General features: G+C 35.6%; 2 protein-coding genes across 2 annotated transcripts in view; both read right to left on the bottom strand.

Moving 5' to 3' along the window:
- Nucleotides 1-1,656: 1,656 nt before the first annotated feature.
- Nucleotides 1,657-26,966, bottom strand: part of LOC127949172 (receptor-type tyrosine-protein phosphatase S) — a 66,629-nt gene continuing 41,319 nt past the window's right edge. The window contains exons 16-34 of the mRNA XM_052546157.1: nt 19,731-19,828; nt 18,302-18,558; nt 17,339-17,432; nt 16,948-17,157; nt 16,535-16,695; nt 16,107-16,118; nt 15,882-15,997; nt 13,652-13,749; nt 13,271-13,394; nt 12,177-12,352; nt 10,103-10,222; nt 9,494-9,648; nt 8,101-8,386; nt 7,688-7,866; nt 7,416-7,542; nt 6,930-7,055; nt 6,609-6,763; nt 6,341-6,476; nt 1,657-4,481 (exon numbers count right to left, since the gene is read on the bottom strand). Of these exons, the coding sequence (XP_052402117.1) occupies nt 4,413-4,481; nt 6,341-6,476; nt 6,609-6,763; nt 6,930-7,055; nt 7,416-7,542; nt 7,688-7,866; nt 8,101-8,386; nt 9,494-9,648; nt 10,103-10,222; nt 12,177-12,352; nt 13,271-13,394; nt 13,652-13,749; nt 15,882-15,997; nt 16,107-16,118; nt 16,535-16,695; nt 16,948-17,157; nt 17,339-17,432; nt 18,302-18,558; nt 19,731-19,828 (2,699 nt within the window). The 3' untranslated portion in view covers nt 1,657-4,412. The remainder of the gene's footprint in view (nt 4,482-6,340; nt 6,477-6,608; nt 6,764-6,929; nt 7,056-7,415; nt 7,543-7,687; nt 7,867-8,100; nt 8,387-9,493; nt 9,649-10,102; nt 10,223-12,176; nt 12,353-13,270; nt 13,395-13,651; nt 13,750-15,881; nt 15,998-16,106; nt 16,119-16,534; nt 16,696-16,947; nt 17,158-17,338; nt 17,433-18,301; nt 18,559-19,730; nt 19,829-26,966) is intronic.
- On the bottom strand, nt 19,845-24,724 carry LOC127949171 (receptor-type tyrosine-protein phosphatase delta). Its single transcript, XM_052546156.1, has 3 exons — nt 23,642-24,724; nt 23,042-23,159; nt 19,845-20,993 (listed from the first exon to the last, which is right to left on the bottom strand). The coding sequence occupies exon 3, from the start codon at nt 20,983-20,985 to the stop codon at nt 20,161-20,163; it is 825 nt and encodes a 274-aa protein (XP_052402116.1). The 5' UTR covers nt 20,986-20,993; nt 23,042-23,159; nt 23,642-24,724; the 3' UTR covers nt 19,845-20,160.

The following is a 26,966-nucleotide window of genomic DNA, read 5'->3' on the forward strand; positions in this document are numbered from 1 at the left end:
TTAAGTGGAAGAGACACACTTGGCTCTGATTTATTAAAGCAGTCGGGAATGCGATTTGAGTGTTTTTATTTTTTTATTTTATTTTAAGTTCTTGTGATTGAGTAATGGCCTTTTTACCCGACATCTGCAGTAGTGTCGTAGTAAACATGAATATTATTCTGAAACTGAGCATGTGTTTGTGTGTTAAAATGAGTTGATGAGAATAGAAACGTGAAATAATGACTTTATTGAAATATATAACCCTTGTCAAAGGAGTGATTTATTTCAGAGCTGGCTGCGGTTTGGTGTTTGTTTGAGCCAAACAGCACGTTGCTTTGACTGGTCTCACTTTGGACACGACTGCTGATTTGAAAGCTTCACACAAAAGTAGTAAATGGTTTTGATTGGCAAAACAATCAAATTGAGGCTTGGAAGCGAAGAGCTTTGTTTGTGTGCAATTCCAGCAGAAAGAATTCTAAAGTAGTTTTGTTGTGCATTAGGCTTCATTAGGTCAAAATGTTTTTTAGCTTCTGTAAGGCTGAAAAAAGGGCCTGGATTTAATATAAATCCCTACCAGCACTCCAGATATTGTTAAACTAAAATATACCCCGTTTATATATATATATATATATATATATATATATATATATATATATATAAAAAAGGGGAACCAATGGCTATAATGCTGAAATGCATCTAATACAGTTTAATAGCAAATTAGATATACATAATAATATTTACATGAGATGAATTTTGCACAAATTTACTAAAACTGAAAAAGGTTCTCCATTGTTAAGGTGGTCTTAATAACATTGGTTTATATTGTCATTATATTGTAAAGTATACTCATTGTTAAATTGGGCGCTAGGGGGCGCTAACTACTTTTTTTTTCCCGTTAAAGCTTGTTGGCTTATGGCCAAAAATAAGATGGACTTCTTATAGCTCTGATAATAAATCAATGGGATTCTACAACAGTATAGCAGACTACTTACATAAAATGCATAGAAATATCAGTTGTTATGCTATATTTCCCAGAAATATGGCTTAGTAAGGTTATATTCTGAGTATGGGTCACCATACTTGGTACTAATTCTGAGTATGGGTCACCATACTTGGCTGAATGTCACTTCACTATATGTAAATACTTATTTTTAAACTCAAAGCTAGTTTTTTTTTTTGTTAATAATGGGGCAAAACACGTAATTCAATCCAATATAACGATGAATGAGAGATTTACACATAGTTATTAAGTCTTGTGCATTATATTTTATACTTTTTAATGTTTTCAGTTTATTTTTATTTTTTTCTAAAAATGATTTATGGATTTAGTACATTGAAGTTGCTTCACTCCAGTAAGTGTTAATCTTGAAATATTACTTATAATGTAAAAAGTACTCCTACTTTATAAAATAAGTAAAGAAAAAAAAAAAAACTACAACTACACAGTTGGACCCTACAGTTACCCCTACAATGATAAGGTAAAAATGATACTTAAAGTAAAAGATATAATTAAAAATTAAATCAGTCTCAGCAAAGTTTTGATGAGATTGCTCATTTAAAAGCCTTAATTTGTATATCAAAGATGATAGAAATATTTGAGTTTTCTTGAATATTTTTGCTCGTCAGTATAAACTAATCACTGCTCATGAAGCATGGATAAATAAAGACTCATTAGACTATTCTTACCATTTTATTTGTAACAAATAAAACTTTTCCAATACAATTGTATTCTCACACACCTGTCCTTAAAACATAAAGTAGGAAAATTAAAAAAAAAAAGAACATCCTCTGAAATATTTACATTTACTACAAAATCAGAGGTAAAAGATTTCCCTTTTGTGTTTCACATTAATTGATGGGTGAAATTGTAAAACCACTCACAACGTTCGACAATATGAAAATGGTGATACAATGCATATTTGGTCAGATTACATGATATAGATTGTGCTAGTTTATTTTTCACATGAAACAATGTCATGATTCATCAAAATCTAATGGTGCCTTCACATCTGTACAAATGGGGACTGTCATGCACTGGAAAATAGATGATTTTTTTTTCTTCTTTTTCCTCAAAACACTGACAGATCAGCATAGACTGAAACGCTAACTGATATCCTCTTGAAAATATAAGCATAGCTAGTTTCAACTAAAGTTGAAATTTGAAAAACCCTGAAACTTGGTTGTAAAATATATATGTTGTAAAGTGTAACAATATGGAGAAGGTAGATAATGGAAGAATTGCATGTTAGATTTCAAATACAAAACTGACTCAACTCCGGTTAAAAAAAAAAAAAAAAGTACACAAAGACAAAGATGCTGCAAAGAAAGGTAAACATTTCTTTACACCGAACGTACAATGAGCTGAAGTTCGCAGTGACCAGACTTTCTTGGAATTACTGAATGATGACTATTACCACTGGACTAGAAGGACAACCACTCATATTAAACCACTCTATCATCTAAAGTTTTCAACAATAACAATATGCACATATTGTCTTAAGCTTTGGAACCAAAACTCATTTTTCTCTTAACATGCACACACTGTGAAATTCATCTCATTCAATACAAATAACATTCTGTGTTGAAGAAATAGTAAGGGTTAGTGCATAGAACAAGAGTGCAGTTATATCCCAAACCATAACCATACGACTGTTACGGTCCATGATATTGATCTAGACACAATTGGGCCGTTTCTATGTGCAAGTTTGTTCCCAAAGTTGCAGATCTAATTTATCATGCAATGTTTTATGAATCAAAATCTGGACATCAGACTTCTAGTGAAACGTCTTTTAAAATGTAATTTAGTTCAACTGGCTCTGGCTTTTAAAATCCCCCTTTCGAATGCATCCTCACCAGCATGAAAAATGTTCTTTATCTTGATGTTAACACACTAACATCATTAATACTATTTCAAGGCTGATAAACCAGATTGCAGACATTAACAGTTAGAAATGCACGTTTCCTGCAGCGGTATGGACTGAAAGTGAGAAAACTATTTCCTGTTCTATACTCAGTTATAATTTCAATTACAAATCATTTATAATATAATCGCTATTATACATGAAATGGAATATGCAGTTCTCTTGGCCCAATATAGATTCAATAAATGTGTGTCCTCTCAAAAATGGACACATATTGGCTTTCAGTAATAGAATTGTCTAGTCATCTTGGCAGTACTTCACTTGAATGAATAAACCACCCCGGTACTTAAAATTGGTCTTGGTGTGAAATATATATTCAAATTCACTCTGTAAGATGTAACTGTATTTACTTCAGGTTTTATTAAGCATTATATATATATTTATTTATTTTTTACATAAAAGCAGGTTAATATCCATACATGTGGAACATTTAACTTTAATAGCGAACCATTTTAAACATGTGACTATGATAAGGCACTACCAGTGTCAGATGATCCATTATGTCATTGTTTTAAACGTGTCACCTCATGTTTAGAGTGCAACATTTGTTCTTCCAATCCTGCATGTGAATAGTTGTTTTGGTAAGTTTAGTGGAAAAAAAATATATTACTGCAAACGGTACTTTTCATACCTTATGTGCACTGACAAGTACCTCACTCACATAGTATAAATATCACTCAATACATTGACAACTTATTTATATATATATATATATATATATATATATATATATATATATATATATATATTGTGCTAATATGCATAATGACAATTTGTTTTATATTTTATACTATATAGGATTAAAGAGACAATATAATTACAGTGAGAATATGTTTAATACTTGAGTGGTTTTAAGCTTGAAGGTGCGGTTCACGTTCAATATTGCACAGTTTTTTAGACAAATCTCCATTTTCAGCTTGTGATTTTTCCTTGTCTTAAATCTGTGATAGATATGTATCTATGTGTATATATTTATGTGTGTGTGCAACAGATAAACAAACAGGATACTGGCATAAGCACCAATACTTGGGGTGTCGTTGAATTTAATTTCGTATGTATGACTTTAGTGAGTTGGTGGATCCACTATACGACTGGTGACAAAAGCAGAGGAAACTCTAAACCCTCAATGCATTCCTCAATAAACTGTATTTTAGGGGGGTTCTGGTATTGAAACAAATGATGATACCATCAAACTGCTTGATTGTTTTCTCCCTCGGTTTTGGTCTGTTGAATCAGTCCAGACAGCACATTGTTGGGTTCCTGTGATTTCATTGGATCTGCTGGCCGGTTGCCAGAGTTTTATGACCTGACAACTTTCAGCTATATGATTGGAGCAACAATTTGTTGTGACAAATCTGTATCCCAGCTGCCCTCCCTGTCTGGCTATTAAACTGTGTGCTGTCGGGAGAAATCAAACAGACTCTTGAGCTGTGGGCAACAGAAAGAAGCTGTCAGATTGATCAGACGCAGGTCTCGTGTGTAATGATGTGGCCCTTGGTCCAGGGGAAGGTTTTATGTTGCATAGTGATCAAAACTGCCCAGGTATTCCAGCGCTGCTCGATAGCAGAACTGGTACTGCTCCTGTGGAGGGCACACACACACACACACACACACACACACACACACACACACACACACGCATCATTTTAACCGAATCACGGACTGCTGATTAGTACACTATTGAAAACTGTTTGGTAAAAAAATACAATTGCAATTCTGAGCAAATTAGCCAGAGGGTTAAAATTTTAAGTGACATCTGTGAGATATGAAATTACAATTACGAGAGATAAAATTGCATTTACAAGAAAGTCAGAAATTTGGTATATAAAGTCCTAGTAACAAGTAATAAAGTGACATTTAAAAGAAATAGTCAATTATGTACGACAGTGTTTTAGTGCCATGAAAAAAAAAAATCAAAAATTACAAGTCGAAATGTTTCGAGAATAAAGTTGAAATGTTTCGAGAATAAAGTGCTAAAACTACGAGAATAAAATCCAAATATTACTAGAATAAAGTCGAAAAGTTTCGAGAATAGTTGAAATGTTGTGAAAATAAAGTTGAAATATTTCGAGAATAAAGCTGAAATGTTTCGAGAATAAAGCTGAAATGTTTCGAGAATAAAGTCCCAGTTATCACAATAATTTTGTGCTTTGTTGCTTTGACAGAATTAGAAAGCTGAGCTGTGTTATACTCGTTTCATCACGAAACACAAATTATAAATGTCTTTTTCCTCTTTATTTCAAGTTTATAGCAAGATATAAAAGGAAGTTCAGAAGGCATGAAAAAACAGTAGCCTATATCTTAATTTATAATGTATCATTATTGTACCTATCGGAAAGACTCACATGCCACTTAAACTGAATAAAATACAACGATCTGTCATGCCACATTAAAGACCGTGAAAAACACACATTATTGTTTGTATTTCGCTATTAAAACTGACAGATTTTGAAAGGTGAGATTTTAGAATATCTCCCGGTGCCCCCACTCCGGGAAACCTGCATGTGGAAAAACCCAGAATACACTCTCAAAATATTTTAACTTTAATCTTTATTCTCGAAACTTTTCGACTTTATCCTCTTAATATTTTGACTTTATTATCGTAATTTCAACTTTATTCTCGTAATTTCAACTTTATTCTCGAAATATTACGACTTTAATCTCGTAATCTCAGATTTGTATTTTTTTTTACGTGGCACTAAAACACTGTCATAATTATGAGATATAAAGTCACAATAATTAAAAAAAGATTAATTATAAAAAATATAGTTTTAAGTAATAAGTAATAACAATAAAGAGAATTATCGTAGCTGGAAGAAATGAAGTTAGTTATGAATATAAAGCCACAATTGTGAGAGTTGCAGTTGCGAGATACAAAGTAGCAATAACAAGTAATAAAACACAATTATAAGAAATAAAGTCACAATTATGAGAAATAGTTGCAACTGTGTGCTATAAATTCACATGACAACCAAAGCTGTAATTATGAGATATAAAGTCAGAATTGTAGGGGTCAGATGCAGTTATAAGCAACAAAGTGGGAGAAATAATGAGAAAGTCACCTGTAAGAAATAAAATAGTAATTATGAGATATAATGTAATAAAGAAAACTACGTGAAAATCACAATAATTCTAAGAAATAAACGGAGTAGTCGTCACAATAATGAGAAACACATGGCCAGAGTGTTTGAGCCAGAGTTGGTTGAAATACAGCAATGCTGAAAGCATTATAGACACTTTTTATACTTTTATGGCGAATTGACCTAGAAATGGCTTTGCATGTTTAGTTAAGAAATAAAAAAGCATTTTAATATACATCAAAATTATGTGGGGCTGTCTGATTTTTTTTTTTTAACTTGTACTAGTCTAAAGGAATTATGCAATTATGAGATAGAAGGACATAATTACTGCATCATATGGGTTACAGTGTGCAAGTGTACCTCTGTCTGCACCATGGCTGGTCTTTGAGTGCGCAACATTTTGACAGTCTGGAAGATGTCAACCACTCCTTCGTATCGCATCCTCTCCAGCACTATACTCAAAGTGATAAATACACCTGTCCTCCCAACACCAGCACTGCACACAAAATGTGACATTGAGTAATGCATTAAATACAATAATGTGAAAGCATTCATTTTATTTAGCAGCTCTTTGTAAGACTTGAATTTTTTTTTTATCCATCCTAAATGCCTTCATTGTTCTCCTCACCTGCAATGTACCGTGATCGGTCCATCCTGACCAAACTGCTCCTTTGTTTTGTGCACTTGACCAATAAAATCAATGAAGCCTTCACCAGATTTGGGTACGCCCTGCTCTGGCCAGTCTGTGAACTGAAACTGCCGGACTGTTCTGGACTGACCGTCCTAGGAGGATTATTTTAATGGATATGTGGATAATACATTACAGTAGGAAAATGTATACTCATATAATATATAATATAATATGGTTTCCAGAATAAAAATAAGACTATGTATTCCAGGTTTTCATGAGCATGGGAAGCTTAAAGGTTTTAACGAGTGCTTGACATACCCTTGCATCTGTGACTTTAAACTCTCGGAGAATATACTGAGGCATGTTGTACTCCGCCATGGGGTCCACCACAAAGTACTGATAGCGCGCTGACCTGTCAGACGGCCAGTACTGATGACATTTCTCCTGCGTTAGAAAAAAGTTAATCATTGTTAATATTGTTATTCAAAAGTAAAATGCAGCTGAAATTAAATATAAATATCAGATGATAAAGTGAAACTTAAACAACTAAGTTGATGCACTAAACATGCTAACTGGATCTCAGTTAAAATTAAAATCAAAATAAAAACAAATGAAACCCAAATAGTCATATTTAAAAAATAAATTAAAAAAGACAAAAGCAGATTACAAATTAAACTAAAATGAAAACTGAAAATAAAAATAAAAGTTAATTAAAAATATTTATAAAATAGTATATAAATACTTTACACTGATCAACCAATCACAATAAACACCACTAATATGTGTATGTGTGTGTCAACTAACCCTTCCCATTTCTCTGAGTTTAGTAAGCATAACTACTATAGTAGAATTATGTTCCCAAAGCATTCTCCAGTAATCTTCAACGGTCTCCGCCAGCGGCCCCTGAGTCGCAATATACGCCCTCTGTTGCCTAGAATGACGAGAAGGAAAAATGAAAACTTCAAGACCTGAGATTTTCACCAGCTTTCTTGCAAATGTTGATGTGGGCATGTTTTGTGGATGTGTCGTTTTATTTTGACTAATAAATCTATAAAAAAAGAGAGATCACAATGTACCTGTAGCCATCTATAAAACTGCCATTGACATAGTCTGAGCCCTCCACTCCTCTGATTGGCTGCAGACACACACGTGTGGTCTCATATGGCATGATATTGACCAATCGGTTTTTGAACTTATTGCACGGAAGGCTTGCACTGACGAATCGGGAGTTATGCGCTTTGGCATTAGCTAAGCGCTGAAAAAGAGATACAGAAAAAAGAAATAAACATTTACATTTTATGAACAGGCAAATTACAAAGCTGCCAGCAACAGGAGACAGTATTTTATATTATATATATATATATATAACTAATGAAAAATCTGTAACAGTGTTGTGGTCTGCTCCTTTTGGTTTTTATTGTTAGAGCTTCAGTTAATTTGTTACTGAAAAAAGTAGCAAATATATGTTACATTCGTGGGAAGTACTGACTTTAAACTCCTGCTCCATTCCGCTGATGTGCTCCGGCGGTTCTGTCTGTGACAGTCTCTGGATGTAGGCATAAAGATTGCGTGCTGGGACCTCTGTGTTGCCGCAGGAAACAGCCTCCAGCAGCGCTTCATAAATAAAGACGTACTGCTCCTCTGTCTGCACCATGTAGTTTCGCTGAGATCGCATCAGAGTCACGTGACCATAAATATCTATCGTCTTCTCCTGCTTCACACGCTCCAACATGGCATCGATCACAATGAAGCAGCCCGTTCGGCCCACACCAGCACTGAGAGAGAGAGCGCGAGAGAGAGAGAGAATGTTTGTCACAAGCACTCAAATTAGCGGATATTCCAGCATAATGGTTGTATAAAAATTACTGACGTGTGAAAATTATTTTGCGATGTTCTCTAAATGAACAGTTTCATTGAATAAAACCATTAGACAGATATAGACAAATATATAAATTAAAATGATATACATTTTAATTATGAATTACATATTATATTTTAAAATCATTACTTGAGTATTATTATTTTTCTCCTCTCACTTCTGTTCTGCATGCATTTAAACTCTACTGTTATAAATGCTGGGCTTTTCTTTGGTTTTGTTTATAAGTAGTTGAGATGAGTTGAGATGAAAAAGTTGAAATAGTAAAAACATTATTTGACTTTTATCTTTTTACTTATAACTTATACTGACCCAGTAAAAAAAATCAACTAAAATTGAAAAAAAGAGAAAATCCTTTGAAATTTAGATTCATACATCATACATCTGAAAGCTAAATAAATAATCTTTCCATTGGTGTATGGTTTGTTAAAAAAACAAATTTGTGAAAAAAATTCTAAATATTGAGAAAATCATCTTTACAGTTGTCCAAATGAAGTTCTTAGCATTACATATTATTAATCAAAAATTAAGTTATAATAGATTCACAGTAGAAAATTTACAAAATATCTTTATGGAACATAATCTTCACTTAATATCCTAATGATTTTTTGGCATAAAGGGAAACCAATAATTTTGACCAATACAATGTATTTTTGGCTATTGCTACAAATATACCCGTGCAACTTAAGGCTGGTCTTGTGGCCACATATGTAGTTTTATGTAATTTATTTCCCCTGTGTCAGTTCATTTGTAAGAACCATGCATGTACATATTGTAGCAATGTTGCTTTGTTGTGTCTAAGCTAAATAAAACACACAAAAACACTCAGGCTCCACTAAAAGCTGCAACTCAATTCTGTGTGATATAACACCAATTTTATATAATCAACATAATTCAGGCTAATGATTCGAAACTCTCTACAGTAAGAGGACATTCATTTTCCAGAATCTTTCCCTGTCATGTCTGACTGGATATAAACGTGTTAGCTCAGTTCTGTACTAGTTACCTGCAGTGGACCACAATAGGCCCAGCGTCTGGGGGATTGCAGGCTTTGACCCGTCTGAGGAAGGCCAGGAAGGGAGTGGGGTGTTCAGGTACCCCCTGATCTGGCCAGGCTGTGAACTGGAACTGACGAACCTCCCTTTTCTCGCCACTCCCGCTCTGCACATAGAAACGACACAATTCAGCCCAGTACAGTACCATATACTAAAACAGACTACACTAGACTAGAATAGAAGAAGATGTCAGAGAATGCTTCTCACCCAAGCAGCAATGCTATTTTATTCAACATATTTCCCATCAAATGTGTATTCAATGAGTCCTCAATATTTAGCGCACAAAGCACACTAACAGTGACAAACTAAAACTAAAAAAAACAAAAGAACAAAATTAAATATCAGAATAACAAATGCATAATTATTTTAACTCTTCTGCATGGTTTTCTCAACAAAAAAAATCAGACATTGCCAAGGAGATGAAGATGTCAGTAAATGTGTTCACACTAGTGAGGCCTATTTCATGAAAATGTCAAGGTTCTAAAAAACCTATGGGTCGACCCTGCCATTAGGTTACCTTTGGGAGTGTAAAAATGTGCTGATCACTGCTGCTTCATTACCTTAAAAAGAGCAAAAGTCCTGACGCAGTAGGTCGCGAGCTCCACCGTGTCCAGTAAATTGACTTGCATCAATCCGTACGTCTCTGTGCCTCTGCTGGGCCAGTACTGATCGCATTTATTCTGCACACAGTTCAGCAGACACTTAGTAAACCTCTCACCACTGCATATGTCTCAATGTCAAAGGAGCCTTTAGTGGAGAGCTGAAGAACCAGCTGAGATCAACGCTGACAGTCAGCTGCTCTTCAGCCTTGCTGCCTTCCATCAACAACAGTACTCACATGGTTATGTGTCATTCCGCTCCCTAGTTCACCGGTAATTACACTACCAAGGGATTGGGTTGCCTCATTGTCAAAATCATTCCAGTGCACTGAACAGTTCTCTACCTAGAAATCAGCAGGATGCTTTTTAACCTATTTTTACTAATTCCCACCAAAGGGAACTAGGGAATAGACTGAGACACACCCTTTGAGAGTACATTTCAGCATGCAGTGAGAGTGTGATAACCAGCCAAAAATTCAAGTTACACTTTGGCGAAATGTGTCTCAGAAGTCAGTGAGGGGAAAGAGGAAGCGAGAAGAGACAGATCAGAAAAAGAGAGAGTGGGTGTGAAAAAGGGATGAGGCAGAGTTAACAAGGAGGAAAGAGGTGAGACACGGAATATCAACCATTCAAGTGAAAAGTGACAGTGGTCTAATTAGCCAAGTGAGACGTCTTGCCTTTGAGAAGAAATACGAAGGCATCTGGAGGGTAATAGACAAACAGCATAAGACTTACTCTGCTCCGTAACACCACACAACAGACTCACTGAGAAATATGGAAAATATCAATGCTGTGTTTGATCCAAATGTTAGTATGGTAAGTATGTGTGTGTGTGTGTTTTTATGAGTTTGATTAAATGCTGTAGTGTCTTAGTAGTTCTGTTTCAAAATCCAGTCAGTTGCCTACCTTAACAGCATTTTAAGCATCCTGATGCAAACAGTTTGAAATCTAATTAATACATTTTAGTTCATCTAACATTTTTGGTGGGCTGCATAAATGATATATTGCAGACAAAAATAAGATTTTGACAAGGAACCAATTGTTCTTGTGAAACATTTGTAGTTACATTTCAGTAGTGCACTTAACTGTATATACAATATATATAGACAAACAGTAAAAATTAACCCGTTAACGGTCACTGGCCCCTCGGTGGGACGCCTACATTTACTTCACTATATTACAATCTAATCATGACAAAATATATATTATTGGAAAGGTACAAGACTCTTAAATAGATATTTTATCAATCTTTTTGGTAAAAAATTTGGTAGCAAAAGTAATAGATTAATTTATGGGAAGAGTGCACCTCAAAAACCTACATCATAACAGGAGTTCTGACCTTTGTCAAAAAAAAAGTCTTCTTTGTTGCCTTTTTCTAAATCACACTTTAGAAATCATCAGAAATTATATACTGTATCACTTTAAAACTTAAAATTTCAAAATTCATCCATTGAAACCAATTTTAAATTTAAAACATTGCATTACTATGAAAATGGCACATTAAAATCATGTCAGTCATGAATTATAAAAATGTAGGTTTGGATCATGCACTTTCAAGTCTATATTCAAGAATGTGAGTGACAGTTAACAGGTTAAAAATGCTCAGAATGCCAACAATTTCTGACATGGTTTTGAACCGATTATATCCTGCGTGGGGTCAGGAATGGTGAAATCAATCAGTAACATTTACGTCTCTTTCATGTCTACACTCAACTATTGTACTTCACAGATGCACTGGTAGTCGACTAGGGTGAGCATACATATTCTTTTTCTGGACAGGTCCTTACCAGTATTTCAAAATTGCCTAAAATGTTTGGGTTTTGACTTTGCTTTCCTATTGTTTTGATTCTTGCTGAAAGTAATAACAGACCAAGAGCGTGCATGCATTGTACATAAGTGACCAATCACATGCTTTCTTTAGTTGAAAGCAAGGATGTTTACTAGATTTTGGAACAGAGACTGTGTTTCTGTCTGTAAATGTGTGACTGCACATGACTTGAGTGTGGTCTGTATTTGTATGATTTAGTGCTCTTACCCTGGATTTCTCCTCAAGTTTGGTAATCATGATGATATTTGCTGTGTGTTGTTCCCACACCATCCTCCAGAAGTCACTAAACGTGTCTGGCATGGGGCCCTGGGTGGCGATGTATGAGCCCTGTCGGCGGTAACCGTCTATGAAGTTGGCATTGATGTAGTCACCGCCAGGAACACCTGCATAACAAGAGGGAATGACAAACACTTCATCACTTTCAAACTGACAAGAGGATACAAAAAAATGCTCTTCATACATTTTAATGGATGTAAATAAAAGATTGAATTCAGTTCCATTAGTAGTGTGTCAGATCTAATATTTCAAAATGACGAAGCAGCATCAGAGCTGAAATTTAGCATAGTTGCACTTCAGGCAACCCGAGTTCGAGTCCCGTCTTGATGCCATACCTCTCTGTCCACCAATTTGCTTCCTGTCTATCTATTCTGTCCTATTGCGATAAAGGAAAAAAATGCCCAAAAATAATAAACGAACGAATCAATCAAGCAGCTAAAAAATAAACAATATAAGGCATATTAGCAGTACAAAAGCTCTTAACTTCTGCAAATGTATCACCCTTTAACAACACCTATAAGTTTTACTTTTAAATTAAAATATTATGTCTATACTATTATACCACTTATTAAAATGTAAACTTTTTTTAAGTGTTTTTAGTCATAATATTGTATAATATTTGAGTAATTTTGCTATGTGCTTTTGTCATTTACATATATTTTTTATATGTATTTGTATTAGTTTTAGGAATTGTCCTACTAACTTATTTCAGTTCGTTTTCAAGATAATTATGTTGGCAGATTCCAAGTTTTTTAAGTTTATCAAAACTTGTATTTTATTTTTAGCTTTAGTTTATGTACGAAAAAAATAAGATTTAGTTTACAATAATAATACTGGTAGAGTTATGTGTACATTTAGAGATAACAAGCAGCAATGGTGCAAGATGCAATAAATGTGAACAGGTAATTACATTCTCTTATTTGATTTCCCATGATAATACCCCTTTAAGATTAAAAATGAGTTATTTCTCATGAATACAGATATTGAAAAAGCGATATTGACATACTGAGCACACGCAATCTCACCATCATTGTTGGAAAGTGCTACTCTGGTGTGGTCGTAGGCGATAACGTTGGCATATCTGTTCTTTGGCTTGTTAATCTCAAGGTTAGAATGTTCCCATGAGAACTGCTGCCCTGGATCAATAGACTACAAGAGAAAAGAACGCCATGAATTACACATCACACTGGACAAGTCCCATACTGCACTTCACAGGTTATAATAAACATCACATGGCCTATGCATTGAAATTAGTGCTCACACTACAAAAGAACATAAAAAAGATTTCAAAGCATATTATAGTATGCTGAAAATGTGGTGTGAATATACATCATTCACAGTCTAATATGTTTTTAATGTACATCCGTGGGGTGTGAATGTCAGTGTGTTTATGTGTGAGATCGGACCTCATACTCTTGAGAGAACCTCAGGTTGTCATTGGCTTTCATCCTCTCTATGTGAGCTGGCAGTTCTGAGACGGACACTGGAGGGTGGCTGGTCATGCCTGTCAATCACATCACACAATCACATCAGTTCAGACCCTGAGAGCACGGCATCCTGCTGGACTGAGCGCTCGGAGCAGTGTGGGAGAATGTTAGTGATCTCGACTATGTTTTAGCACTAGGGTTCATGAGTTTATGTGTTGAAGAGAAAATATCACCAGAATTTAACCCTGTAAAGCCGGATATATGAATCTTTGAATTTTTTTTTTTTAATGGAACAGTTTATTGAACGTTTAAACAATTAAAAAATGTGTTTTTGCCTATCAGGCTATTATGGCTTATAGAGTATTAAATAAAGAGAATTTGGAGCTCACACTGATGATGGAAAAAACACAGCAGTTCTATTTAGAGGCCCAAACTGAGCACATTCGGTGCAATTGCTAATATTTGTATGGCCAAAAAATAATATGAAATTCTGCATGTAATGTAAATCAATGAGATCTTTATGACAATAGCAGCTGTTACTCTATATTTCACAATAATGTCTTATTAAGGTGATATTTAAATTAGTGTTGGCAAAATAATTAATCACGATTAATTGTTTTCAAAATAAAAGTTTGTGTTTATATAATATGTGTGTGTGTACTGTGCATATTTATATGATATATGAATATACATACACACATGTAATTATTTAAGAAATATGTGTAATATATATTTATATATGATATAAATCATATTTATATACAATATATACACAGTTCACCCACACATATATATTAAGTAAACACACATTTTTATTTTTTTATGCAATTACATTTTTAATTCTTAATTTTATGATCAAACCTCTCGGTTTTGGGGGGTTATAGTTGCGGACATATAATGGTACAAAAAATATTTGACAATAAACATCTTGAAATGATTTAAGATGCATGGATAAAGTTGTTTTAGTCCAGTAAGTATTCATCTTGAAATTTTACCACATAAAAGTTATTCTCACGCTTTCGTAATAAAAATCAGTAAAGATCTAAATAGAATGGCCACTTATGAATGGTATATATATATATATTAAATGTTTTATACATATAATGTCCATTATAAAAACAACTGATCAATAATTAACAGCTCAAAATGTAAGATTGTCATGGTTACACTCTATGATACACTAGGCATCTATAAACTAAAATAAAAAGTATCATGTTATTTAAAAATAATTGTTTACCATTTTTATTGTATTCTGTAGTGAAGTAAACAGCCTAACAGAAAACATATAAATTATTTCATGATATATAACTTATTTTTGATTGTGGGAGGGGACTGGTCTTCACCGAGACAAATATTCATATCCCACTCTAAAATTTCTATAAATAAAATCTTGCAGAAGTATCAAGCAAGATGAAATAAACAATGAAACAGCTGAATCAGATCAAATAAAACTTAAAGCAGAAATCAATATTGCTGCAATTAGAATATCATTGAGAAGAGTTCATGTCTGCAATAGTTGCCTGTTCAACAAATTCAAGATCAACATTGATTCAACACTGAATTACTATAATCTCTAACATCTTATGTTTTATTTAAAAACATCTCTGGTGTGTCTTTATTTAGAGAGCTAGCTGTAATTGTGTGAGTGTGTGTGTAGATCAGTTTTCACCATTATCAAGGGGAATAAATCCCCCCACATGTAGGGTAAAGAAACATCTTAAACACTAAACATTGTCTTAATGAAAATCTAAAAGTGCAGAAAGTTTGTGTGAGGGTTTAGAGGTTAGGAGATTAGAAAATAGTATTAGCTAAATATAAAACGGGAAAGACAATGGAAAGTTCAACATGACTGAAAGTGTGTATGTATGAGTGTTTGCTGGTGTGTGTGAGCTGGTTGTGACATCAATCAGAGCAGAGAGAGAGAAGCTTCACACGCTTCACACCTCTGTTATGAGCCAAAGGAGTTAAGAGGATGAAAAAGCCATAACATGAATGGGGTTAGACAGTCAATATAGACTTCAAAAACCACAACTAACTTGATAACCGTCGATAACCGATGATAGATGCACGCAAACCTAAAAAAAGAGATAACACTGTGTTGACACCGACAGTGTGTGTGCATCAAAGGGGCACTGAGAGTTGATTCTTGAGCACTCTGTACCTGTACGTGAGTGTGTTTGTGACATGTCTTTTCATCAGTATATATTACCCGCCGTTGGGAAGTTGATTCTACGCAGCTCCACTGGGTCAGATGGATGCTGGGAACTCATGGCTTTACTGCTGCTGGGAAAGCTGCACTTCCTGCCCTCCAGCTCTGCCCGCTTCCTGTAACATCACACATGCAGGAGCATTAAAGCAACACTCACTTAGTAGGAAAGAGTTTATATTGCATTTCGGTCGTAATAAGATTTAGAGAGAAACATAATACACAGACCTGTCTGGTTTGCTGGTTTGTGCACAGATAAAGCGAGGGAAGAAAAAAAGAATTAAGGATAAATAAAATCAGCTTCTGCAGAAGTGAAATATAAAGCATATATCATTTTTTATTCCTTTGCTAATGTCCCTCTCGTTCTTTTCCATTTTCATTCAAACGGCTAATTTGTGAATCGTTCAAGAGATTCATTCAAACGGACTGACTCGAATGAATGACTCACTCGCAAAAACTCTACACATGCGATATCTAGAAGATATAACAAGTTGTATTTCCACCATAGATCTATGATTTTTCCATTTTAAATGTTTTAATTGCCTGGTTTTTCATGAATGTGCTACTTAATTTCTTCATCCATTTGATGTAATTTAATCTACATTCAAATCATCAAATTATCAATCATTTTCTGCTCAGTTCTCTTTCACTCTCACCTTTTAAAGAGGAGGATGAGGATGACGATGCTGATAATGAAAATGACCGCCAGGACTGGCCCCACCACCCAAAGAAGCCCCTCCTCCTCATCAATGATTGGCTGTGGCTCAACATCGGAGAATAGCACGGCATCAGAGAATGGACTCGTGGAGTACACGGTCTGTCAATCAAAAATCAAAAATATAGTTCTTACTAGAGTTTTTGCCCCATATTTTCTGTTGAATGTCACAATTCCTGCTTTAAAAATAAGCAGTACATCATAATTTCCTTTACTAAATGTTTCAAACTAAACTATGTTTTTCTCAGAAATGATTTACTCACAATATGATTATTTAACACAGTGTATCTAATCATAAATTTGTCATAATGGACCCCAAGATACTCTAACATGAGAGAGAAAAGAAGGACCTACATTCTGGCCCAGTTCAAGAATAGCCAGCACGAAGCACACACACTCCTGTCCGTTTACAAGCGGCCGGTTTAGGAATGCTCCATACACGCATCCGTCTCCTAGTTTGAATTCAGCTGGAAGATTCTGGAAATGAGCGCTGATGTATGCTTTTGCCTCGGCCTGCCTCCGTAGACGCACAGAGCGACCGGTGCCATTAATCTCCCTCAGCAGCTGGAGAAACCAGAAAACAGACAAGAGCATGACACTGAGTTAATCACAACAGACACTGCAACTCCCCTGTGTTGAATGTGCTTTAAACTTTGAACAGCTTCTTCAACAACGACAGTCAACAACTTGATGAAAAATTGTACAAAATTACAACATCTGCAACTCAATTACAAAAATGTATTACCTCATCAATGTTCATCTCATCTGGATCACTCCATAAGTTCTGGAAGTTTCCTCCTCTCTGCCTCTTTAGGGGGACAACCACAATGTAGAAACCCCTTCCAATAAAAATATGATAGTAATTATTATGGGTGAATCTCATACAGAAAAGTCTGGGGTTGCTTTTTGCAAAAAAATAAAAAAGTTTGCACCATAAAAATAATATTTTATACCATAACAGGAATAAATTACATAAAATATATATTATGATAATAATATTAAAACAGGAAACAGTTATTTTAAATTGTATTGCCCTATAGAAAAAAGTATACTAAAAATGTAGTTTTTTTTTGCTAAGTATATTACAAATACATTTACATATTTATGTACTTCATAAAAATACCTTGCAATTGTACTTTTAGTATAAGACTGGAACAACTAACTTTGTACTTAATCCATTTTAATTGTGCGGAAGTAGTGCAGAAGTGACTATATAAGTGAAGTATATTTGATTGTGCTAAAGTGGAACTAAAGTATACTTTTAGGTACCCATTAAATATCTTGCATTTAAAGACTTATTATTTAAAGATCGTACAATTTTCACCAATAGTGGCATTAAAACAGATTTTATGCTTAATATAAATAATATGTGCATTGTGCACAAGTAGTACTCCAAAGTTTGATCTGAATTTTTATATCAGCAAGTCTTGAATGATATGTCAGTAAATATGTTAATAGATCTGAACCATACTTAGTATGAAATTAATGCAAATACATTTCTTTTTTATTAGGGTAATCTTTCACAATATTATTTTTATTGACATTTTGATCAAATAAATGCAGCTTCTGTTAACTTTTGAGTTTAGAATTCCGAGACCACAATATAAATCTGGAAATCTAGTTTAGACCTGAACAAACAGTTCAAAGTCATTCCAATTTTAAGCTTTTAATAAATCCCACCCTCTGTATTCATTGGTGTATTCCTGACCTGACATTAGCCTGTCCCTGGACAGTGGGCAGCTGCAGGGTAGCGATGCTCTGAGAGCTGGTCTTGTCCAGAACCTGGGGTTTCCTAGTCAGCAGGTTTGGAGCTGTCATTGCATCTGCACGGTGCTGCAGGCCTCCAGTGGCATCAGCTTTACTAGTTAACATGAAGGTGTAGAGAGACTGGGGCTTCAGCTTAGTCACCAACTTCTGCCCGAGCCGCCCATCCACCTCCACACTCTCACCATCACCATATGAGATCTGAGTGAGAAGCAGAAAATAGAAAAGCAAATAAACGTAAACTGCACACTTAACCAGCCAAGACTTTGAACATCTTGTGGCACTCATACATTCGAAGAGGGCAGAGAGAGATTAAGACTGACACCTCAGACACTTGCTAAATGTGCATGCTCACACGTTTATACAAACACTGTCATATACTATTTCATCTCAATATGTTGCATGAAGTGTGAAACAACACACACACACACACGTTTGTTTGTGGGTTAAAGGGGGGTGAAATGCTATTTCATGCATACTGAGTTTTTTTACACTGTTAAAGAGTTGGATTCCCATGCTAAACATGGACAAAGTTTCAAAAATTAAGTTGTACGTTTGAAGGAGTATTTTTGTTCCAAAAATACCTCTTCCGGTTTGTCACAAGTTTCGGAAAGTTTTTTTCGAGTATGGCTCTGTGTGACGTTAGATGGAGCGGAATTTCCTTATATGGGTCCAAAGGGGGCCACAAGATGGCTTAAAATCATAAAAAAAAGATAAAACATGCTTAAAAAAAAAAAAAAAAAAGCAAAAAATATCAGATTTCTTATTTAAATTTATCTCGTGGTCATGGAAAACATATGAGAGAATTTTAGAAGTGTGATTTATAGACCTGGAAAAGTCTTTAAAAGTCGTTTTTCTTTTTTGGTATATATATATATATATTTTTTTTTTATTTTTTTTTTTTAATCTTGGAAAGTAATGTAAACTTCTATAGTTTCTAAAAGTGTGAACCAGGAAAAACATTATTTTCTCGAAACATCTAGAATTACTGAAGTTATTTTAATTAATTATCTTATGCGTATATTGCCACTCCTAGTTTGTGTAAATAAAAACATCTGAAAACAAGCAGCTTGTCTTTACAGTGCTTTATAGTACATTTTTAAAATTGAAAGCAAAGATAACTTCAAAATGTTTTTAGTATTTGCGTGTATAATTTATGATGTAGAGCAACAGACAATTAAAAAACTCCTATTATATAAACCCATACTTATAAACCCATTAGTCCTCCAGGTTTTGTTGTCATGATGGCTTTTGGAGTCAAAAAGGTTGAACCACATCCCTAACCTATTCACACATTAACTTTTTCAACAAAACCAGACTCATGCTCTCACACACACGCAACAGAGTACTGTATTTCACAGTACTGTACTTACAATAAGAGACTGTGCTTTATTAGTAGTGGTTCGTGACTCCCAGGTCAGCAGCACTGAACTCTTCATAGCAGCTTTCACTCTGAAGTTCACAGCAAACACTATTAAAGAGAGAGAGAGAAAACAAGAGATCAACACATCAATGCTTCAGCTCACCTGAGCCGATTCTCTGGCCTCCAGCATTGCTAAAGCATTTATGAAGAACATCAAAGAATCCTTTCAACTGTTTCTACTAAAATCATTTAGCACATCAGGCTGTTATCTGTAAAGAGTGCACAGAGCCGCCAGGAGAAAAAAAGAGCTAGTAAGTTACTTTTTCTGTAACAAGAATTCATTACTCTTTTCTAAAGGCTCACCTTTACCATAGTTGTCTTATGAGATAATGGGGCACTCCACATTCACCTAGATCCATTTACAGAAAGATGCTCACCTTTTATCTGCACTGAAAGGAGGCCACCAAACAAGAGACCCAGACCAACAAAGACAGTGAAAAATAACCAGACATAAACAGAAAACATCCTTCTAGAGTAATGAAAATGTAGTGGGTTTTGTTTAGGTAGGCTTGCCTGATGGTAAATGTTTGTGTGTGAGAAGGATACACATGAGTCCTACCTTCCTGTGCTGGTTGTGTTTTGATGGATATAGGGAGACTATAGGGCCCAGGGCCGTGTTTGCTAAGCACACACACTCTCGCCACATACTCAGTGTTTGGCTTTAGGCCATGAAGAACCACTGTGGCCTCCGCAACGTCTGATTCCATGGCAATGTCCGTGCCATTACTATAGGTGACCGCGAACCACACACGGTAACCTCGGATCCAGTCATAGTTTTTAGGTCGCTCCCATCTCAGGATCACAGAAGAGGAGTTGATGTCTTGGGCTGTTAAGTTAGCCAAAAGCGGAACTGTTTCCTGTACGCTCACATTTAAAGCATCTGTTGTCCACGGGGCTGTTACCATGTCATCTGTGGTTGTCTGCACCACGTTTGGTGTTAAAAGGGTGACCTGAGCGCTTGAACCATAACCCCAGATGGTACGCGCGGCCAGACGGAACACGTACAGCACCCCTGCGCTCAAAGATGGGATGCTGTAGGTGCGCTCCTCTGCGTTTAGCTCTAGCACCATGAAGGAGTCTGAGGTCGGGTCGGCCTGGCCATATGAGAGCCTGTAGCCCAGCACTGGGGACAGACCAGCAGGAGGAGGCTGCCATTTCAGCAGGGCAGTGCCATCTTCTGATGGTGCAACTGTAAGCACGGGCATACCTGGCACTGTGGAGGAGAAAATAATACTGCTGATCAACACTACGTATGTAGCATTGGAGATAAGATATGTGTAGGGTTAAGTGATACACTTGATTTAGTGGTTACTTCAATGATTAGTTCACCCAAAAATTAAAAGACTTTCTCGTGCGATACAGAAAAGAACAAAGTTTGCATGGAATTACAGTGAACAGGGACTAAAGATTTCAACCTTTAAAAATGACTCACTGAAATCCCCAGATGAATGAATTGACTGGAAATCTTGACATTCACCAGAGCGTTAATAAGAGAAGCACTCTTTTGAGTGAATTGTACAGTATGATCCGGTCACAAATTGGTTGAATCGAAATGTCACAGACTCAGTATTTAATGATATTCACTAAAAATCTTGACATCCACCATAGCTTTTTAAGTGTATAGAAGTAGTGTGATTTGTTAACAATGTTCTTTTTTTATTGAGATCTTGTCAGTGAATTATTTGATCTGGTTCACGATATCGGTCTGAATGTTTCGTTTAATGATTCAAAAGTTGAACTCGCACCTTATTATTCAAAAAATGTATATACTGTACTCTGACTTGTTGGAAAATAATTTTGAGTCAGATCTTTTCAGTGAATCGTTTGATCTGGCTCACAAAACTGAATGATTAGTTTATACATCGAAGCCCTTATAATTCGAAAAGCTGAACTCATTCAGTGATATTCACTCTTGACATCCACCATTGCTTTCCATGGCACATTTTTGAAAAGTGCAAAAAAGCAATCCTTTAAACTGTCTCCCTTAAGGCGGTCGCACACCGGACGAGAAGCGCTGCGTCGCGTCGCGCCACATGTAGGACAACTCGAGGTATGGCACACCAGACGCGCACATTCTATATGCATGAGCTCAATTTCACAGCAAGATGGTAGAGTTTTAACTTCATCTATTATTATTATTTTAAATACATGATTTTAATTGATAAAAGCTGAGTTTGGAACGTTAATTAATGAAAAGAATCTGTGTTATAATAAGTCTGTTATTGTTTTGTTGTATCTGTTGTCTAGGCAACTGTGCAGCCTGACTGAAAACGTAACCAAACACTTTGTAATGTTTTATTTGAATGAAACAAATGTACTGTATTTTAGTTTCAGTTTCAGTTTATAACATCTGGGTTTTTTAATATAAAACTATGCAGATGGCGCTCTGTGGCACGGCAGAAATTTGAACAGCGTTCTGAGTCGTAGCTGGGCGCCGCGGACAGACGCCGAATGGAGCCGCCGGTGTGTGTACACTCATAGAGAATAATGTGTTCGAATTTTAAAGGGACAATAAGTAACTTTTTAGGTATTTTATTATCTAAAATCAATATTTTTATTCATAAATATGCCCTCAATGGTGTACAAATACCTATGCCAATGTTTAAACTAATCCTCGTAAATGAAGAATTTATTATCTTTATATACATGGGACGGGTAGGTCGATGGAGGCTTCCATGTAGTTCCGCCATCTTGCAAAACTATAATAGCAGAGAGGGACAAAAAGTACTAAGCCAACGCGTTTCCACAACGCGTTTTTGGTCAGAGCCAGAAACGCAGGTGCAGATCAGTGAGAGGCGCTTGAAACTGCACCGGCAAGTTTAAAAGTCTGGATTGCATTCTTATTATGGACCATACATATGCCGCGCCACAGGAGAATAAAACATCGTCGCTAAGGAAAACTCGACGAAGTGCTATTAGAAGACATCCTGTCAAAGCTTTTTGATACATATCGCCTACCGTAGATGCAACGCGCATTTGAAAAAGCGATTTCACCACAAGATGGGAGTAATTCCTACTTACAGTCCCTTTAAAGACGTGGCGCGACGCGACGCGGCACGACGCGGCGCTGCGCTTCTCGTCCGGCGTGCGACCCCCTTAAGTGTTCTATATAAGAAAATGTAATGCAGGTTTGGAATGACATGAGGGTAAGTAAAATATTTTCTTTTTTGGATGACCTTTCTCTTTAACATTGAGATAAACATAAAAACAAGTGTATATACCAATGCATTAGCATGTATGTATGTTGGCGTGTGTACACACGTGATGGTTTAGTTCTGATGACTGTAGGTTTGCTACGTGCTCCATCGCCTTTTGAGTTGAATGCAGCCACAGTCACAGAGTATTCAGTGTTCGGCCATAAATCAGTCAAAATTAGGTCCTAATAAACAAATATACATTTTACCATAACACCAATTCAACAAAAACAAAACACACACACACACACAAAAACAAAGAAATCAAATGTTCTGTAATACTGCAACACATAATCTGTATTTATATCAGAGACTGAGTAAGGAGGCAGGCAGGGAATTTTTGCAAAATTAATGGGAGAAATCACAATGCTCATTTTGATGGCAAATGGATGTCCAGCTTTTAGGTTAAAGTTTTACTTTGGCACAGTGCAGACACATTAGCTAAAGAAGCTTTTTACATCATTGATATCTTAATGATTTGACTCTTGACAAACAGACTAAATTTTTTGTCCACACAGGTATATCTCTATTCATGCCTACTGCCCAGATAAAATAAAGCTGCCTGAAGGCACAACCGCAAAGTGAATTGATTTGTCTCAAAGGGACTTTGATTCATGTAAATATATGCATTCAAATTCTGGGTCATGTTCAAAGTAGATATACTCACATATTGTTTCGAGCCGTTCTGTGGCTGTTTTCAAAAACAAGAGTTAAAAATAGTTAAAACTGATGTGAATGCCAAGATGTAATATGATTATTCGCAACAACACAATGAATAAAGGTCTGTTAAGAATAAACAGTGTGAAAGGTTCACTGGGACAATTACATGGTGTTTTTAAGGCTTTTCGTTTTTGAGATCGTTATCAGAGGTTCTGTCTCAGCATGCGGATAATAAGCAGATGCTGATGTTATCTGATGATTTAGGCTAAATTAAAGTCCATTTAGAAAGCAGTAGCTGAGCTAAGAAGCCTAATTACTGACAAACAAACAACTCGTTCAGATCAAGTGATAGCTGGGATCTGCATCATATTTCTAATTGATGGGAGTGATTCTTCAATTAGCAGCACTAATTGAAACCTTGAAAAATAAAAAAATCTTCAAACTGTTTGAGCCATCACATTATCACATGTACTTGATCAAGTTATTTTATGTGTGAGGATTTTTATATTTTGTGTGATGGAAGTGACATTTTTCAGGTTTCCACATATAGGTTGGATAAACCTTATACTTATTAACACAACAATCGGCTTGCAGTAAATTATACATTAAAATATGAGTTAATAAATATGAATGAAAACTTTTTTTTAAATGTTTATAAATGAAAACGTTCAAATGCTGGCTGCTTAGGTAATGACATTCTGTAAAAATACTCTCAAGATGTTTGACCATTTTTTACAGTGCATATATATGTGACCAGTTCTGGGAAAATGAGTTGAAATGAGCAAATTTTCTAAAATTAGTTATTTTTATGTTTGCATTCTCCATCGTGAATTGGACAAAAAAAAAATCAAATTAAAGTTTTTTGAAGATTCCAAAGAAATATCACCAAGCAACATTGCATATTTTCCTCCAATTCTTTTCTTAATGATAGTTATGGTATTAATCTCAGTAGAGCTGTTTTTCATTTATCTTTGTTATTAAAAATAAGAACAAAGATGCAAATAAACAGTAGTTTAATCAAGAGCAGTGAGTGACTCCGTCTTTTCTTTTAAAGTTTGATTAACTTTGAGACAGATTTATATTAAAGGGATAGTTCACCCAAAAATGGAAATACTGTCATTATTTAATCGCCCTCATGTCGTTCCAAACGTTCCAACAAAGAGTTGCTTTCTTTTGATGAAAATAAAAAAATATATTTTGAAGATTGCTGGTAATCAAACAGTTGGTGGTTCCCATTGACTTCCATAGTAAGAAAAAAAATACTATGGAAGTCCATAGAAACCACCAACTGTTGGATTTCTAACAACCTTCAAAATATCTTATTTTATGTTCTACATAAGCAACTCATACAGGTTTGGAACGACATGAGGGTGAGTACATGATGACAACATTTTCATTTTAGGGTGAACTATCCCTTTAAGACCAACTGTAATGCATGGATCTAATATAATGTTACATATCAGATTATTCCCCAACTATTAACTAAACATTCATATAAAACATAACAGATTATGCATGTGTGGATTTTGCCAAGAAACATTTCACAATAATGTACTTTATACATGTTCTTTGCAAATGTCATTCAATGCAATAATTTTATTTTCATTAGAATGGATTTGAAAAATCATATTTCACTGGTTTGGACTAATATCATCAAGAGTTCGACATGAATATTCACAAAGCAGGAATGTTTCGCTTTGCAAAAATTTTACTAACAATTTTTGGTGAGAAGCAGCAGCAGCAGTCATCCAGAAGTGAGCATAGAAAAAGTTACTGCTCTCAGAAAACATACAAATAAAGATCATTTTAGATGTTTAATTACTATTTGAAGCATTGGGGTTGTTAGAAGAGGGCTTAATGAACTCATTTTTGTGAAAACCTCAAATTCAACCAAAACTAATATTTTTTTTTTACTTCTTTTCCCTGTAGCTCAGAATTAGACCCTGTGGATTCTGACTCATTTTGTCAGCACGGGTCACATATCGGTGTCAAAAGAGTGAATACTGAGAGTCCTTGATATATTTCAGATTAAATTATTCTTTATGTTTATCAAAGTGAGAACAACTCGACAAAAATAAACACCCCATTTCTAAAAATTGGGTTGCAGCACATTCTGACTAAGAAGTGTATATGTGTGTGTGTCAGTGAGGTGAAGTCTCCTACCTGCGGGTCTCTCAGTAGGAGTTCCCTAATTCTGGGAGAGACTGTTCTCTCCCCTGCTGTTAGTCTGGCGTATGTCACCTGGTAACCTCGAATCTTTCCATGCTGTCGCTCAGCAACCGGAGGTTTCCATGACACTCTGGCAGAGGTGGCATTTAAGACCACCACATCCACACTCTGCGGCGGTGCGCTGGGCACTAAAGGGGCATTTTAGTAAAGGACATGTAGTCACAGCTGAACAATCCTTCCAGGTCACAGCAGAAGGATGGAAGAGGTGAGGAAAAAAGGTATGGCAATTCATCTGGAAAAAGCTTTTGCCATGGATGAGGATCAGACAATGTTTTTATCAATACAGATGGAAAAATCCTTCAAGAAATAGGAGCTTGGGGGAAGTCAGGAATAATGCAACCACTTGGTTCAGGACAAGGCAAATGTTGAGAGGACAAATGTGCCTTTGGTAGATGAAGGAAGGGGAGGCTTAGCTTCAGGTCAAAGGTCAAATTTAAGCACTGTTATATAGACATACCGTCTTCTTCTGTGCGGATCAATATTGGTAGGCTCTCAGGCCCTTGACCTGTGTCAGTGTGGGCAGCAACTGTCACAGAGTACAGGGTCCCTTTCTTCAGCCCCTCAACCCGATATCGGAAACAGTTAGACGGGATGTCCGAGATCTTCTGTACAGGGTCTTTCTCCCGTTCCACTGCCACATATCTGATGGAGTATCCTGTTATGCATGTGTTTTCATCTGTCATGGGTGGAGCCCAACTGAGCAATAGACTTGTGGAGGAGGGGCTTATGCATGTGACTTCTTGGGGAGGGGGTATGGACTCTGATTGGGTGGTTTGAGAAGTGGGTGGGTTTAATTGTGTGTGTTGTGGCAGCAGAGGTTAGTTTTAATGTTTTAATGGATGATAATGCATGAAAATGAGATGAAATGAGAGATAAAGACAAAAAAATAGACAAAACATACATAAAATGTTGTGGTTCTATCACAGACAGGTAACAAAAAACAAAAGATCAAATTGCAAACGATCATCCACAAATGGTGAACTAAAATGAAAAAGAAATATTTTCAACATAAAACTTACTTGTTTGACTCCATCTTTCCAGATCCTTTTTAATTGAGTGTCTCATGGTCTTACCTGCCGTTTACACTCGGGACAATATCATGT

This window comes from Carassius gibelio, chromosome B1 (genome assembly GCF_023724105.1).
Source record: "Carassius gibelio isolate Cgi1373 ecotype wild population from Czech Republic chromosome B1, carGib1.2-hapl.c, whole genome shotgun sequence".
Taxonomy (NCBI): Eukaryota; Metazoa; Chordata; class Actinopteri; order Cypriniformes; family Cyprinidae; genus Carassius; species Carassius gibelio.

Bases quoted from the DNA above. Each gene is read 5' to 3' on its own strand.
- LOC127949171 (XM_052546156.1), bottom strand. From the start codon at position 20,985: ATGCCCGTGCTTACAGTTGCACCATCAGAAGATGGCACTGCCCTGCTG.